The 18,268-nt window shown below is 45.5% G+C and overlaps 1 protein-coding gene across 4 annotated transcripts in view; it reads right to left on the reverse strand.

Annotated features, from left to right (window-relative positions):
- The window catches only part of LOC146859824 (CD59 glycoprotein-like), a 224,642-nt gene that overhangs the window by 29,740 nt on the left and 176,634 nt on the right, over positions 1-18,268 (reverse strand). For all 4 annotated transcript variants that reach the window (XM_085643567.1, XM_085643568.1, XM_085643569.1 and 1 more), the window contains one exon: positions 5,529-5,614. In XM_085643567.1, the coding sequence (XP_085499693.1) occupies positions 5,529-5,604 (76 nt within the window). In that variant the 5' untranslated portion in view covers positions 5,605-5,614. The remainder of the gene's footprint in view (positions 1-5,528; positions 5,615-18,268) is intronic.

The following is an 18,268-nucleotide window of genomic DNA, read 5'->3' on the forward strand; positions in this document are numbered from 1 at the left end:
AACAGTGGAGGGGCATACCTTCTTCGCTCGGCCGGATTTCTGCCACACTACGGTCGAGCGGAGGTGGAGGCTGCGCCAGTTGATTTCTGTATTTAAAGGGGCAGGTTGTGATGCCTGTCTGCTGTTCCCCGCAAGACTTAAGGTTATTTACAGAGGTCGAGTTAGAATTTTTTTTCAGAGATTAAAGTCCAAGAGTTTCTCACTGATTTAATCGAAACACGAGGGCGGAGGGCACTGTCTAGCACGGGTGAAAGCAATAAGGGTGATCAAGGAAAAGTTTGATGTGATTTTCAAATGCTGATTATATGTTGAGATTTCTCTTCCACATTGGTGTACCTATTTGGGGATGATACATATTATTTTTGGGGGTTATATTTGTTTACTTGTTGGGAGGTGGGGGACGGGTGCTGCCTTTATGGAAGATGTCTCGGCCATATTTAGGTCTTGGGTGACCTAATTGCCTGTAAGGGAGGTAAGGGGGGGGAGCGGGGTGGGTGGCTGGCTCAGGGGTCAGGTTGTTGGGGGTGAGGGGGGGGGATCAGCGCAGGTCAAGGTGTTTCATATTATTAGGCAAATAAAGAGGCAGCAGTGTGGTGCTAAATGCGTCTTGGTTAGGCTACTTGGTAAGGTTTGGAAAATTAGTATGAATGGCAAGGCAAGGTTTGAAGGACTAGCAGCTGAAATGGTTTATTGTGCGATTGTAAAGAGAGAAACCCTTAATTTTAAGACATGAATCTCCGGATTTTGACAATAAATATTTGTGGGCTGAACGATCAGAAAAAGAGTAATAAGGTAGCGACTTGGTTGAAACCTTTACATATAGATTTATTATGCATTCAAGAAACCCATATGGCGGGTGATAGAGCTTATTTAATGGAGCCACTTGGTTTTAAATTGATTGCTTATACTACACAAGGTGCCCGAACTCGTGGGGTAGCAATCCTTACTCGGAGAAGTGATATAAGGGTTCTTGATAATTCAGTTGATCAATGGGGTCAGTGGGTAATAATTGAATGCTTGGTTAACAACTTTAAATTTACACTTTACTCACTGTATGGCTCAACCGGTGATGATCCAGAATTGTTAGAGTACTTAGATGGGAGATTGGCATGATGGTCTGTCCCAGTTGTCTTATGCGGAGATTTTAAGATTAATGGTCATGGGGTACAATGGGATAGTCAAGGAAATAACTACTTAGGAAAAAAGAAGAAAGCTAGCACCGCCCTATATAATTTAGCTTATAACAATGGTTTGACAGATGCTTGGGCTCATTTAAAATCTACTGATTTAGGGGGTACCTTTTTTTCAGCTCCACAAAGTTATTTCCCGTTTGGATTACTTTTTTGTTTCCAATCAACTTCTTACTAATTTGGGTATTGAGAAGTATCCACGTATTATATCAGATCATAATCCATTAGTTTTGACAATTAATATTAGTTTGATGGAAAAAAAGAATGTTGGCTGGACCTTTGAAAGGAGGTTATTATATGATCCAGACTATATTGTCAACATGAAGGGGTGAGTTAAAGAATTTTGGGAGTTTAATCGAGGAGGTACACGGGTTGGAGTCGTTTGGGATGCCTTTAAGGCAGGGGTTAGAGGGGAAACCTTAAGTTTCAGCTTGCGTCGGCAAAAGATGGAAAGACTAAGAGAAAGAGAGATAAGGGAGGAACTAAATAACCTTGAGGGAATCTTAGCTACAGCCATTAGTACCGGTGAAGGAATAGATAGAATACTTTCACAGTTGGCTATTAAAAAGGCAGAGATAGGTGATCATTTGGCTAAAAAAGCAGCAGAGATTTTTTTGGCTAAAAAACAGCATTGCCATGAATTTAATGAGAGAATAGGTCACACGTTGGCAGTAAGAGCTAGGCAGAAAACCTCAGCCGAGACGATATCTGAAATTTATGACACCAATAGAAAGGTTATTACTGATGCAGCAGGTATTCGGGAAGTTTTTAGGTTATTCTATCAGCAATTATACTCCGGTGGACCTGCTGCTATACCTGGTAGTATTTGTGAATACTTAGATAATATACCCAGTCACAAGGTCGATCCTATAGATATGGAGGAACTCGAGAGGGTTTTCTCCGAGGAAGAAATAATTGGTGCTTTACAAGGTCTACCGTCTGGTAAAGCTGTCGGTCCAGATCAGATTCCGTTGGAATTTTATCAAATTTTTATTGATTCGTTAGGACAGGATCTGGTGGAGGTTATGCTATCAGCTCAAAGGGGAGATCCTACCCCCGAGTCTTGGGCGGGGGCAGATGTCGTTATATTTCTGAAAAAGGATAAACCAGCCAAGGATCCCGGCTCTTATCGCCCAATCACTTTAATGAATAGTGATGTTAAAATCTTCTCAAAAATTTTGGCCATGAGATTAAATGATATTTTGGAAAAAACTATCCATCCGTGTCAACATGGGTTTATTATGGGCCGGGGAACTACGCAACATATAAAGGCGAATGATCACCCTTTTTGATGCAACAGAGATCTCAGGGGACCCTATGTCTGTGTTATTAGATGCTGAAAAGGCATTCGATAGGGTCTCCTGGGATTTTCTTTGGGAGGCCATGAGGTGGATCGGGTTGGGAGAAGGATTTATTAAATCTGTTCAAGTATTATATTTGGCCCCAACAGCTCGGCTGAAGATTAATGGCAACTATACATCCCCATTTTATATACAGAGGGGGACCCGGCAGGGTTGTCCCTCTTCTCCATTGCTGTTTGCCATCTATATTGATCCCCTGCTACGATTATTTGAGGCTAATAGTGGAATTCGACCAGTTGTGTGCCAGGGGATAGAAACTAAAGTTCTTGCATACGCTGATGTCGTGCTATTATTACTACGGATCCGCAATGGGCTCTGGAAAGGGTCGAGTCAATCTCAAGTGAGTTTGGTACTTTTACAGGATATGCATTAAATAAAACTAAGACTCAAGTTATTAAGAATCGTTTTATTAACTTTGAAGATACCCGTGCTGTTGATTCAGCAGTGTATTTGGGGATACGAGTCACCTCAGATCTTGGGAAATTGGTTGCCGTTAATATGGAGCCAGTAATCAGTAAAGCGAGGGCGGATTTTGATAGATTAAATAAACTCCATCTCTCTCTTGTGGGACGGTGTAATCTTATTAAGATGTTATTTTTACCAAAAGTATTGTATCTGTTTAGGTCAATTCCCTTAGAATTTCAAAAATCTTGGTTTATTATCTTAGAAGGTTTAGTTAATAGATTTATTTGGGCACATGGCAAAACTAGGCGGGCTCTTCGGTTTATGTGTTTATCACGGGAGAAAGGAGGATTTTCGGTGCCGGATTTTCGTAGTTATTATTGGGCAGCAGCTCTGCAATATATGAGGATATTGGTAGGGTCGTGCTCCGGGGAAACGGAAAGGGAAAACGATCTCCTGGACGTTTATAGACTATTATTGGGCCAAAATGCTGAATATTGTTTTTTTAAATTTACCGAACCCAGTTATTACAAACACACAAAATTTAAGACGTTGATAGCTGCTTTTAAGATTTGGGGGGGGCTAAAGAAAAAGATAGGATTTGTAAGGCTGGGGATATGATAGAAAAACAAGGTTTTCGTCAATTTAAAGATATACAGAAGGACTTTGGGTTGGAAAATTGCAATTTTTTTAAGTATTTACAACTTCGTAGTTTTTTTTGTAAGAAAATTGGTGGGGCATGGGGGTTCGCTAGTAATTGCATAATTGATATAATGCAAAGGGGTGCTAAGGGGACGATTAAGTTAATCTATGCAGAATTGATTAATTTGAAACAAGACGATTTAATTAAACACGAGGGTAAGTGGGGTGAGCGAGTGGGGGCTGCCCCCGGAACAGTTGTGAAATCTTTAAAGATGGCTCAGTCAGTTCTATTTTTGGCTGGGTTTCAGGCACAACATTTTAAAACTGTTTTTTCTTTATATTATACCCTAGCCAAAATAGCACAATGGGGCGGCTCTACAGGGACTTCATGCCCACGGTGTGGGGGACTGGAAGCGGATCTGGTGCACATGTTTGCTTCTTGTCCGCGGTTGCAAGCATTGGTGGATTCAATTATGGAATTCTTAGATCATATACTTGGGGTAAAAACAATACTAACCCATGAAACTATTTTGTTAGGATTAAGTTCCTCAAATCAGGATAAGACGGCTTATCAATTTATTTTTGTTGCTATGGCGGTGTTAAGGATAAACATTGCCTCTGCCTGGTTAGATCCCCTTCCCCCTACATTTCAACAATGGTTAGCTCGTTTACTTTCTATATATATATATAATAGAAAGTGCAATTTATGAAAGGAAGGGAAAAAAAGCGAAATTATTGGGTAAAAATATTTGGGCACCTTTAATAAAATGGAAGGAATCAATATAATTTTACCTATTTTGTTTGGGAAGTTTATGATGGTTGATAAGAATTGTGTATCAGGTTTTCTTTAATGTTTCATAGGAGTGCCTTTTGTGTTTTCTTTCTCTTCTGTTCCCTCTTCCTGTTTTTTCTTGCTGTTACTTGCACGCTTTTTTGTTTTTTAAGATCTGCTATTTGCCTCAAGTAACACATTTTTTTGTGGATATTTGTATGCTGTATGATATTATGTGCCTGCACTGATCTCTCATGGTTGTAATGGGGGATAAAATCTTAATAAAGACATTTAAAAATTTTTTTTATAAATAAACAAAGAAATTCCTTTCACAAAGAAAAGGGTGCAGTACCACATGCTGTTACTAGGTGTGCCTGGAAGGTGAGATGAGTCTGATATGATGGCTCGACACAAAACAGGATAGTCCTACCCAGACGGGAGGAGTGGCCATTGCGCAATGGGAAGAAGTGTTGCCGCCGATCAAAATAAACCATTAGTGAAATCACCATGGGGCAGAACAGACACAAAAAGAATTGACCAACAGATAAACACCAAAAAGTCACCATTTCTGAATGCCACAGATAACAACCAATGGCAATCGGGAGATGGACCAAAAGCCCACAGAAGAGATACAACAGGTTTGCAGACAGCGCAGGCACTGCCGAGGCTCGACCTAAAAACAGCAGGGCGGCTGTCGACGTGAATGGCCTTGGGAGGTAATAATCCGCCTGACCCTCTCATCCCTCATTTCTACCCTGGGCTCTACAACTGGGCCTGTGCTAAACTTGGATATCTGATTATTTAAAAGTTTCTCCTTTTCAGTAATATAGTGTGCTAATCATTGATCCCTTCATACAGCTATACCATGCTATCCCTGCCAGCTCCGGCCAATTCTGGGATGCCTCTGGATGTCCTAAACTAGTTGTGAAGACCAGCTCCGGCACCGGGCGTAAGGAGTCACTGACTCTAACAGTCATACTTGGCCCACGATCCACTCACCATGTCATACAACAATCCGGTCTTTAAATAGCTGGATGCTTAGTAATCTCATGACCGAAGGGCAGGCTGGGATACCTTAGGCAGTGCAATAAAAGAGCCTGCATTGTAAAACTCACAGTGAGACCGTTCTCAGGAGCAGTACTGTAACTTTGTAGTCCTTACCTGAACCAAACAGGCCCAGAAGCACAGCAGACACGGCCAGCAGAACACCAACACCACTCATTTGGACCCGGGTCATGTTTTTCTTGCTGAAGAAAAAAACAATTAAAACAGGTATTGACTAAGTGAATAGTTCTTGTTTCGTATAGTGAGAAAAAATCTTTGCGTAATGCACCTTATGTGATATTCCTATGTTATGAGTGTAATGATAATAATGCACTGATAATGATAATCATATACCTTATGGAATACTCCTTTTTCTATTGTAAAACACTCTAACCTTTGGCTAATACCTGTGCTATGTAAAAAGGCACAAATAAATGGAGAAGTTATATAAATACTACATCTTGATTGCCCTGAAGTTGAGAGGTAAGGCTAGAGAAAATAAAAAACCATTTAACTACCAGGGCCCTTATTATATATCAGGCAAACTGTTCATTCTGTGTCACAACGCACTTTTAGACAGATGCGCTAGGCGCACACATGAACAGTGCGCCAGATTACAATGAAAGCGATGTCCACAGGGCAGTGGATTCAGTGTAATATGGAGCAGCAGCTTCAATCAGCCTCTCCATATTTCACTGTGCACGCAGCAACGGCCTGCATTTTAGAGCCAGGACAAAGATCCCCTAGCAGGCCGGTGCCGTGATTGACCGCACCCGCTTGAAGGTGGATGTCCTGGGGGAGGGGGTGTATTTTTATTTATTTATTTTATGCGATTTTATATAGCGCGAACATTACCCAAAAGTGTCAGAGCGCTTTACAAAAGAACCAGTTGCTTTACACAAGGACTTTGGATTACATGAGTTGCATGAGAGATACAAACAGAAAAAATTGCAAATTTACAAGTTGTAAATTCACTCAAGGAAGAGATACAAACAGAAAAACTCTAAAATCACATAGGAATGGTAGTAAGTACAAAGGTCTACTACATATACTAGTGGTTAGAGTTCTATATATACAAATAGTAAATTCACACAGGATTGCATTTTAACAGCAATTTGGCTTGGACAATTATATATTACCTACTGGCGGTCGCCAGTAGGTAGTTATAGTTAGGACCACGTTTCCATAGGAAATCCGCAACATTCTATTTTGAATAACTTTGGCGCCGGTTGACGAATCCTCGTGAATTTTTCAAAATAGGTGGGGCGCTACGCTCCGCTCCTACCCTGAAAGTCTCGGGGGGATTCGTCAAGCGGGGGCTGAGATAAAAGGGGGGCCCAAAACGCGTTTTTCCCATGCATTTTTCCATAGGACCTTTAGACACAGCTACAGCCCGAACGGCTGAACAGAATTACTAGAAATTTGGCAGAGAGGTAGTCCTCAGGTCAAGGAAGTGCCTTTTGTAGGTTTGGTGTAAATCTGTTCAGTAGATTCTGAGAAAATAGCCTTTAAATCAATATATATATCTGAGCCAGCTTACGGTGCACTTACCGTACGCGTACGGTGGCGTGCGCGAGCGCGATTCTGATTGGCTGTTATATCTTAGTAAACATTCGAATCGGTCGAAAACAGGAAGCGGCGGCCGCCATTTTCTCTCTCGCACTCACAGTGTGGATTAAAAAACAAAGGACAAAAACATGTAAAGGAGCTGTTTAGCCAGCTCCAAAGCACCTAGCCATGTTGAGGGAGTCCCCAAAGATCCCCCAAGGCCAAAAACGGAATTTTAATTTTTTCGCTAATTTCGCAGATTACGCTTACCGTACGCGTACGGTAAAAATTTATTGAAAAAAAAAAAATATCCACACCCTCCCCACCCCGTGTGCAAATGGTGCCCGAAGAGCACCATTTGGGCATGGCTTATAAACACTTTAAAAAAATAAAATATAACCTTTCACAACGAAGCGCATTATATGTCCTCCATGTGCGCACGGTGCGCGAAGCGCATCGTGCGTACATGGCCCATCTAGCGTAACGTGGGCATGCAGTGCGCGTAGCGCACCGCGTGCCCACCGTGCGTGCATGGCACTAACTGCGTAAAGTGGGCGCGCGGTGCGCGAAGCGCACCGCGTGCTCACCGTGCGCGCACGGAACGAACTGCGTTAAGTGGGCGCGCACGCCACGAATGGCGTAAAGTAACTTAGCATTTAAAAAACCGTACAAATTCACTGAAAAAACCATAGGTTTCACACATGTTATAGTTAGCGGAAATTTTACTGATAAAAAACCAATGAAATTCCCCCGTTATAGTTAGTGCAGGAAACTATAACTCACGCGACCGCAATCTTCTGCGGATGACATATGTGTCTTTATGAAAAAAAAATATTTGTAATATATGTATAGCTAAAAATTTATGGAAGAAGACATGGGCAAATAAGTGTCTAAATACAGTATTAGCATCAGCAGAGGATTGCGGTCGCGTGAGTTATAGTTTCCTGCACTAACTAGAACGGGGGAATTTCGTTGGTTTTTTATCAGTAAAATTTCCGCTAACTATAACATGTGTGAAACCTATGGTTTTTTCAGTGAATATATATATATATATATATATATATATATACATATATACATATACACACACATATACAAATATATATGCACATCCAAGGCAGTCCAGCAAAAAGAGAAAAATGATCAAGGGTCATCAGGAGTCGTGAGGGAAAAAGGAACGGAACAAAGGTCAGACAAAATGGCGGGTCCGGGTCATTGGTATAGAAGGGGACCATCTCCAAATAAAAATAATGGTGGGATGCACAAAAGTCACCAAAGTCAAGAATCCAGAAGAAGAACACAGAGGGCAGGATTCCATTGAGTAGAGTCAGAGAGGGGACGCCGCCTAGGAAAGGATACCCTGGCGAGGGACTGGTTGTTTGAGATGGCCCGGAGTTATCACGAGGAATTATGTCCTCTGCAGGTGCCATTTTGAAGTCAGGTAGCGCAGATTCCAGTTTGACCCAGAGTTCGGGGGAGTTGGTATATAAACATTGCCCTGCATGTCTTGCCCGTTTTTGTGCCTGCCGCCGCCCCCAGATAGCCGTTTCAATGCTTTATATGCAGTAGGCCGGCCCTCGCCCGCTGCGCATCTACACTGCCGTGATCAGTCTTCGGGTTACCAACCTAAGGGAGAGGGCTATGATTCACGGCCAATACACGCCGGGCCGTCAGCTGTGGGTTGCTGGAGGCGGGTGGGGGGGGGGGGGGGATGGGGGAGAGCAGAGATGCAATTGTGACCAGGCCCAGACACTCGCGGGCCGGATCTGGTGCAAGTACAAGGGACGTGCCCCCTTTGTCTCCTCCAGTGGGCGACCCTCAGGAGCACTCTCAGTGCGCCTCCCGACTGCTTTATTTTGGCTTTGCACCCACATCCATAACATGGCGCAGGCGTAGAGGCAAAGCAACAGCACAGAAAGCAAGGGACCCATGTCTGCGCATACTCATCCCACAGAGGGCGAAAAGTGCTGCAGCAACAAATGGACGGACTTCTGAATGAATCAAACATCTGGGGTAAATCCATCATTCTTTTGCTCACTATGCCACCCAGATTGGACCCAGCCATATGAAAAATATCATTTGCAGGACGTCGGAACCTTATGCAAATGAGGGGTGCCCTCTCGAGATGGCGCTGGCTGGGTCCTCCTCCGGGAACGGGTACAGCTGTAACAGAGGATGGACAGTGTCTGCAGTACACCATCCTCTGAATTCCAGCTTCAGGTAAGCAGACCGTGGTGTCACCAAATGCTCAGGGTACTTTTCATCTCCTAATAACGGCTTTATGAGGCTGAAGGCACCCCAGGGGTAAAATGAAGTGCTCTCCATTCACTGTGTTTTTCACTGGATGGACCTCACACTTTTGTTTAACACTTACATTTGAAAGAAATCTGCAATTCTCCTACAGCCGAAAGATATAGCTGGGATTTTATCTAGGAAATAAAATCACCAACTAGATGTTTTTTCCTTCAAAGTCGTCTCAATTGTCAAACTTCCAAAAATATGTTCATGGGAGATCGAAAGGTATATGCAAATGTATACCTTGAACAACAAGATTGACTGTTCACCTTGAACCCACAATCAAGGGTTGCCGCACTGTCATTGTTAACTACACGCCTTGGTTCACCTACAGTGGCAACACAGCCAAGGCTAACAGCTACTTTAAAAATTCTATATTTCTTGAACCATCTTGCTAAATGCAACAAGTTATTGGAAATGAGTTATTACTGGATATGGGGTCCACGGCCGAAGCAATTTCGATGATTTGAACCACAAAACAATGCACAAATTATTTCATAATACATAAAGTGAAAATCACAATTTAAGTGTAAATTAGGAGCTTCTAAATTCAAATAAGGAACCCACCATCCAAACTGTGTTCTGTTTGATGCATTTGCACTCTCTCACGAGTTAATCTATGGATACCAACTTAATTTTTAGCCTCCAAATTCAAATTCATTCCAATTTACATACCGTTTTAACATTTTTAATTTAGCTTTTTAATTTATATTCAGTTTATTAATCTGTTAAATTAATCAATTTTCTAAGCAGTGGTGGATCTCTTGGGTAGGCTTTGTGGACCGCCAGGTGTCCCCGGACCACACGTTAAGACCCACGGGACTAGAAGGTTAGAGTGGTTTGTCAATGCCATGTATATGTAATGGAATTCACAATTACACAAGTTTGATTAGCGTGCGAGATTGGCAAGGAGATAAAAAAAATTAAAAAGAGTGTCACCTGCTGATGGCTGATACGCATTATCAGAACCGTAAGAAAAAAGCCGCGGTTCTGCCAAAGGAGTAAGGTTATAGGAGAAGAGACAGCCAATCAGAGAAGTGGCAAAAAGGTATGGTTTTTGCGCGTTATGTAACCGTTTAGATATATTTCCAGTATGCTGCACTGGATTGGAACCAGTCGATACTCATTTCCAGAACAGCATGTGCCCTGCACCCCCAATGTATTCCTTTTTTGGACCAAGATCAGTCAGGCCGCAGAGCTGAATACTTGGGCCCCAAGCGGACTACTTCGCTGAGAGGGCATTTTCAATGATATAGCTCAGTGGGTTGAGACTAACAAATCGTTGACCACCTCTCAAGCGGAAGATATCAGAAAACACGAAGTTACTGGAAATATTGGATGGTCTCAGGAGCTGCCCACCGCAGGGCTCCAGGCTTACAGGATAGTTTTCCAGTCTAGATATGGCACATGAAGGACAACCAGGCATGACCAGTATGAAAAGAAGGATTAGAAGAATTTTGGTTGCCAGCAATGGATAACTCTATTGAACCCAAGGTCAGGGTTTGCATTGAATGTTGCATTAGTGATAAATCTTAAAAAACTGTTTATGAACATTTTCCCATCTCTAGATCATCCCGTGTGTGGCAGTGTGTTTCCCTAGACATTGCTGGTCCGATGTGTATGGGCCATAATCCTCTCTATGCAATAGTTCTTATTGATCAACTTTCTCAGTGGCCTATTAGATTAGTTCCCAACATTCCCTTGAAAGTTGTGATTCAGTTTTTAAATGATGTATTTGAAAGAGAAAGATTTCCTGAATCCTTCTTACAGACAATGGGGTGCAGTTAACATCCACTGAGATGAAACGTAGTCATGGCTTTGTTCACCAACGGTCATCTGTTTATTATCCCCAAAGCAATGGAATTGTGGAGAGGTGGATCAAAGGGTTCAAGGAGCGGTTACAACTGGCTATTTCTTATGGGAAAAATTGTAATCAAGCCATCAAAGAAATTCTTTGGATTTACAGAAATACTCCTAGAAGCATGGGTGATCTTTCTACATTTGAAAAAATGAGGGGAAGGAAGAGTGTGTGCAACATGAGTCAAGCATGAATGAGAGATTTATTGTGTAGTAAAAACGACAATTCTGTGTCTGTTCAAGACTGTCAGGATAGAGATGTTATTTCTCCTGTGAAGATTAATGATTGGGTACGAGTCAAGAAAGGAAGAATTGTTAAATCTTAGAATCGCTGGGCCTACAAGGAGCTAACTTCAGTTAGTGACCAGGAGGTCCACGGGGTGCGTGTGCAGAGCAAATAGTCACACGCGGGCTCCCATAGGTTTCAATGGGTGCGTAAAAAGTACAAAGTTACTGCAAAAAGGATCTTCCGGATGAACTAGGAACTTAAGATTGGAAACACAGACACTAGAGATGATACTCTACACTTGGGCACCGGAGTGCCAGCTTTACCTCACCCACAGGAAGCGGGTGCGTAGGTGTCGAAGTGCGTCGGGTTTCTTCTATCTGTTCACTGGAGCCTGAAGACAAAGATGCTGCAGGCGGTCGGTCTGGAAGAGATGCGGTGGATCCAAGAGTGGATCGGAGTTGTAGAAGACCTGTAAGCAGAGGGGACAGTGTTCACAGTCACTAGCCAGTGACCAGCGTGGCACCAGGTGGGTACCAGGCGATGTCGAGTGCAAACAGGAAGAAAGGTGTAGCTTGTCTCTGCAGCCACGTGGTCCCTGAAGGTCGACGACGTCCAGGAGTCGGTTCATGAGCTGTCCCACGCAGGCTCTCGCTGTCGGCGGTGTCGGCGACTTGATCAAAGCAAACAAGCCTTGGCAAAAGCAATTGTTGTGGAAGATGAAATAAGCTGATGGTTCTGACCAGCAAGGTCAGAGGGACTGCTCCTTTGGAGGGGAGCAAGAGCCAGTCTGGAGCAACCAGACCAGCGGTGTATTTCTTGAAGTTCGTCGCCAAGATGGCCACTAGCCCGCGGGCCAGCAACCGGTTAGGCGCGTCGAGTGGCAAAATGCAGAAGGGCCCCACGCAGATCGTGGAGATGCTGGAGGGCTCACCTTTGGTGCAGATGCTGCTCGGGTGTTGGGCTTCTCAGATCCCAAAGCACAACTTGGAGGGAGCCTCGGTTGTTGCGCTTGCAGCTTGTCGTGGTCTTTTCAAGATGGCTGGCTCCACGTGTCTCGGCGCCTCCACGGTCTCCTCTTTTCAGGGAATGTGGATCGGGCGGTGAGAGGTCTGGAGGTCCAGGTCTTGTCAGTCTCTGGGCTCGGGCTCCGGCGGGAGGCGGCGGCAAAGCAGACGTTGATTCGCTGGATGGTGCTTGCGTTAGCAAGGTGGTCACTCCCTGACCACAGGGGAGATTGGCTTCAGTCCTCTGTGCGGCAGAGCGTCGAAGTTCCCGTCTTCTTCTTAGTTTCAAGTTGATTTCAGGATGTCTCAAGTCTTAGGACACAGCTCCTACCTTTAAGCGGATTCTAGGGGCCGGACTACCTGCTAGGTCCCTCCCTAAGGGTGGGACCAGGAAGGGGGGTGGTTACACCCCCAATCCTTTGTCCAGCTCGCCCCAGGCCCGGGACTGGTGTGCCCCAGGACCGGTTTGGACTAGCATATTCACCGAGGCTCCTTGTGAGCCTCAGGCATGTCTGGTTTCTTTCAAGCCCTACCTGACCAATACACAAAATCCTGTCTGGGGTGGTGCACGCACCTCCCCTGGCAGGAAACCCTTTGTCCACACCTCCCAAGCTGGAAGGACTCCCAGCAGCAGGAGGGCAGACTCTTGTCTGTGATGGTGGCATGGGGTTTGCCAACTTCACTGCCTGTGCCAACACTTTGGGTAGGTACAGACAGGAGCCCTACATCAATGGTACAAAAGCTGAGGCCTACAGAGACACTGGAGCTAGCATCACTATGGTGGCCTATTGGCTAGTTCCCTCTGAGCAGCTTTTGCCTGGTTTCTCCTACCAGGTGACTAACATTGATGGCAAACAGAACAGTCATCCCATGGCAGAGGTATGTCTCAGCTGGGGAGGTGTCACTGGCCCTAAAAGGGTGGCAGTGTCCCCAACCTTGCCTGTAGACTGCTTACTGGGGAATGACTTAGAACTCTCAGCTTGGGCTGGAGTTGAACAAGACACCCATTCTAAAATGGTAGGCCGTTCACAAAAGGGTAGTGGGGTTGTGCCATTCACAACCCCTGTCCAAATAGATTTCCTCCCTGGAAAGGTTGGAAAGGCAGTAGTAGCCACAGCCCAGGCAAAGACAGACTTCCCTGTAGAGACTGGCAGAGCTGTGACAGTCACAGCTCAAACACAAACTGAGTGCCCCCCTGAAAAGGTTGGCAAGGCTGTGATGGTCTCAGCCTATACTCAGACTGACATAGGTGTAGTGAAGCCTGAAACTATGGATCACTCCACACAAACAGAGAGTAGTGGGGAGGAAGAAAAGTCTCCCTCTCCCCAGACATTAGGAAAAAGTCAGCCTCCTCAGGGAGCTGACCTCACCCCTTGTGAAGGAACTGCCCCAGAGGTAGCCAGGCCTGGCCTGGCAGAGCCTCTGATGTCAGTGGCCCCTTCCAAGGTGGGACCCAGTCTGGTGCAGGTAGCCTGCCTCTCTCTACCCTACCTCAGTCAGCCCAGGGCTGCAGAGGTCAGGGAGGCCAGTGGACCCCCAGAGGGCCCCTGTCCACAAGAACCCCCCCATCAAAAGAATGAGGATTGCCTGGCTAGTAGCCCTAGTCAGGTGATGGGTAAAAACATTCCTGAGGGATCTCCTTTACAGGTAGTTAGGGACCTCCCCCAGAGGGATTCTGTTGGGCACAGGCATACATGGGACCTTAGGGCCCCAAACCTGACCTGTCCCTCCAGTAAGCCCACAAAAGGGACCCAGCCTCCAGCTTTAGGTAGCCAGAGGCTGACCCTGAGAGCACAGTGCAACTCAGTTAAGGAAAGAAAGGCATCCATGGTGGAGGATGATTGGAGGAAGCGGAGGCCTCACTTTGAGGACACTCACTTCAGTACTCCATCTCAACACCAGCCTTTTACTTTGCCAAGACACACCAAAAGGTAGAGATTCCCTATGGTGGAGACCCTCTGATACCCTTAGGGTGAGGGATTGCTTAGTGGACCATGAGACAGGGGGTAACCATGCCAGTGCTGGTTCCTCCTTATATGGCCACTTGGGCAATATAGGCTTACCTGGTCAAGGTCAGCCTTATCTCCCTTCGTTTGGGGGTGGGTTGTATAGGAAGGTGGATATCTGACTATGGCTACCCCCAAATTTTTGCCTAGTGTCTAGCTGGTTTTTCGACTTAGTAGGCCTAAGATCCTGCCATTCAGGGTCTCAGCCTGTCTGCTCTCACTCTAAAATGGACTCCATGCACCCTAGGTGCATAACCCATTGGAAATAGATCACGCTGTGAGCCCCTGTACCAGTGTACACTAGGTACCCAGGGCATTGGTGTATCTAAGGCCTACCAGGGTCTGAAGCATGTATTATGCTACCCCTGGCCTGGCCTAACAAATTTGACACAACTGGCTGATCACTCAGCTGGGGTAAGTTGGTGTAAACACCTCTTACTTAGGTGTAGTATACCTATACCTAACCTTAAATGGGACACCTGGTAACCTATAAGTCACTCCTATGGCAGGCCTTGACAATCCTGGAGGCAGAGTGCTTGGTTCCATGTGAGATGGTGCTCTGGCATGAGCTGAGCCTGTCTGCAGTGGTCGGAACCCCTTCCTTCTACTGTTTCCAGATATCGTCATACCATATACTCTGAAGTGCATTACGAACCTCGCGGTTAAATGCTAACTTTGGTTTGGCTTTATCAAAACATGTCGAGTAAGGTGTCATACGAATTGGAATACTAACCCCTCGCCAATTCTGCCGACGGGGTTAGCATTCCACCCTTCTAGAGGGACACGACATGTACAGTACCTGAAACCCGGGTAAAATCAGACATAGCCTCAGCTCCACAAAATGGATGCTGCCACCACAGACACAAGTCTGCCCTCCTGCTGCTGGGAGTCCTTCCAGCTTGGGAGGTGTGGACAAAGGGTTTCCTGCCAGGGGAGGTGCGTGCACCACCCCAGACAGGATTTTGTGTATTGGTCAGGTAGGGCTTGAAAGAAACCAGACATGCCTGAGGCTCACAAGGAGCCTCGGTGCATATGCCAGTCCAAACCGGTCCTGGGGCACACCAGTCCCGGGCCTGGGGCTAGCTGGACAAAGGATTGGGGGTGTAACCACCCCCCTTCCTGGTCCCACCCTTAGGGAGGGACCTAGCAGGTAGTCCGGCACCTAGAATCCGCTTAAAGGTAGGAGCTGTGTCCTAAGACTTGAGACATCCTGAAATCAACTTGAAACTAAGAAGAAGACGGGAACTTCGACGCTCTGCCGCACAGAGGACTGAAGCCAATCTCCCCTGTAGTCCGGGAGTGACCACCTTGCTAACGCAAGCACCATCCAGCGAATCAACGTCTGCTTTGCCGCCGCCTTCCGCCGGAGCCCGAGCCCAGAGACTAACAAGACCTGGACCTCCAGACCTCTCACCGCCCGATCCACAGTCCCTGAAAAGAGGAGACCCGTGGAGGCGCCGAGACACGTGGAGCCAGCCATCTTGAAAAGACCACGACAAGCTGCAAGCGCAACAACCGAGGCTCCCTCCAAGTTGTGCTTTGGGATCTGAGAAGCCCAACACCCGAGCAGCATCTGCACCAAAGGTGAGCCCTCCAGCATCTCCACGATCTGCGTGGGGCCCTTCTGCATTTTGCCACTCGACGCGCCTAACCGGTTGCTGGCCCGCTGGTTAGTGGCCATCTTGGCGACGAACTTCAAGAAATACACCGCTGGTCTGGTTGCTCCAGACTGGCCCTTGCTCCCCTCCAAAGGAGCAGTCCCTCTGACCTTGCTGGTCAGAACCATCAGCTTATTTCATCTTCCACAACAATTGCTTTTGCCAAGGCTTGTTTGCTTCGATCAAGTCGCCGACACCGCCGACAGCGAGAGCCTGCGTGGGACAGCTCGTGAACCGACTCCTGGACGTCGTCGACCTTCAGGGACCACGTGGCTGCAGAGACAAGCTACACCTTTCTTCCTGTTTGCACCCGACATCGCCTGGTACCCACCTGGTGCCACGCTGGTCACTGGCTAGTGACTGTGAACACTGTCCCCTCTGCTTACAGGTCTTCTACAACTCCGATCCACTCTTGGATCCACCGCATCTCTTCCGGACCGACCGCCTGCAGCATCTTTGTCTTCAGGCTCCAGTGAACAGATAGAAGAAACCCGACGCACTTCGACACCTACGCACCCGCTTCCTGTGGGTGAGGTAAAGCTGGCACTCCGGTGCCCAAGTGTAGAGTATCATCTCTAGTGTCTGTGTTTCCAATCTTAAGTTCCTAGTCCATCCGGAAGATCCTTTTTGCAGTAACTTTGTACTTTTTACGCACCCATTGAAACCTATGGGAGCCCGCGTGTGACTATTTGCTCTGCACACGCACCCCGTGGACCTCCTGGTCACTAACTGAAGTTAGCTCCTTGTAGGCCCAGCGATTCTAGAGGCCCTAGGCCTTTTCCCTTTTCTGTTCGTGGTACTTATACCACTATTTTAGTATATGGTTTCAGCGGCCACCAGGGCCTATCCATATAAAGTGCAACTTCTGTGTATTCTACTGTAATCTTGTTTGACGATTTGTGCTCCTGTGCTCATAAAGAGACTAGGGGTTACTTTGAGAAATAAATACATATATATTTTGAATATATATCTGTGTGGTGTCCTTTCATTGGTATAAAAGGGGGTTACATTTGGTAAAACAGCCTGCTTAACACGTTTCACGAGTTTAGCCTCAAAGACTGCTTAGCCTACGCTACCACTAGGGCAGCTAGTCCGAAAAGGTTGACTTACAACCACACCATAAGGGTTGCTTGGCATGGTACAAGGTGGTCACTTTAACTAGTGAACATCATATACCAGGCCAACTTCTCACACTGGTGAGTCTCGGTTTTCCCATCCTTTTGAAAGTGGTTTGATTGGGTCGCCAGGTTGTCTGACGGGAATGTTTGGAGTTTTCCCAAGGTGGTGAGAGTTCCTCAGTGGTTATGGCCAACTGAAAAGACTGTTGATTCTTCTGTTACGTTGTCTCCCAAGCTTTCATGCAATGGAACAAATTGGAGGAAGTCAGTTTCCCTACAGGCTGGCAATCCAGATAGGTAACATGTGCAAAGACAACGTCATCGTTTGGTCTGGTGTAAGGATTATCATTTGGACAAGTGAAGTTTCTTTGTAATTTTATCATTATTGATCTGTAATTCATGTATGCACACATTGTTTTCCTATCCTTTTCTTTTGTTAAATGTTTCTTTTTTTTTGTTTTATACTGTTGTTGAACTGTTAAAGAAGGGGGATGTGTGGTGCCCTGCTGACCTCACCTGGAATCTGGAATACCAGCTGCGTTCCAGATTCCAGGGCTGACGGTTTGGCACAGGCTTACGAGTAGGAGCTGATCTATATCTCCTGAGAGAATAAAGCTTCATACCTTTATTTCTGCGTGCTGTGATCCTTCAGAGTCTTCATTATTACACCCATGCATAAGAGTACTTTGTGTAACTGGTCTTACTCTCAGAATTAATAAATGTTTTTGCGCACACCTGTATTATGTCAACATGTAAGATTGTTTAGACTAATTTAACTTGTATGCATGCAAACCAGAAAGAGGTTGCCTGCCCCTTATATAGAGTAATGTGAACAAGTGACCCTTCACTCGGTATCTGGCTGCACAGCCTGAATTTAACTATTCACATCATCAAAATTATGCACAAGTATAAAAAAATGCATCAAACAATTTTCTACTGTTGTAAATCACTCGTTCTTTAATGTCATAGGAAATTAATTGTTTCATTTGGATATGTTTAATTGTGTGAAATTATACTATCATTGATGATGTTGTTCAATATGTTCCACAAAATATATGTAACATAAACAGAACATTATTATGAATAACAAAATTCATCCAATAATCAATATTGCCCAATGCAGAGGCCCCTGAAGAAGAGAT

This window comes from Triturus cristatus, chromosome 3_1 (assembly GCF_964204655.1).
Source record: "Triturus cristatus chromosome 3_1, aTriCri1.1, whole genome shotgun sequence".
In the NCBI taxonomy this organism is placed as follows: Eukaryota; Metazoa; Chordata; class Amphibia; order Caudata; family Salamandridae; genus Triturus; species Triturus cristatus.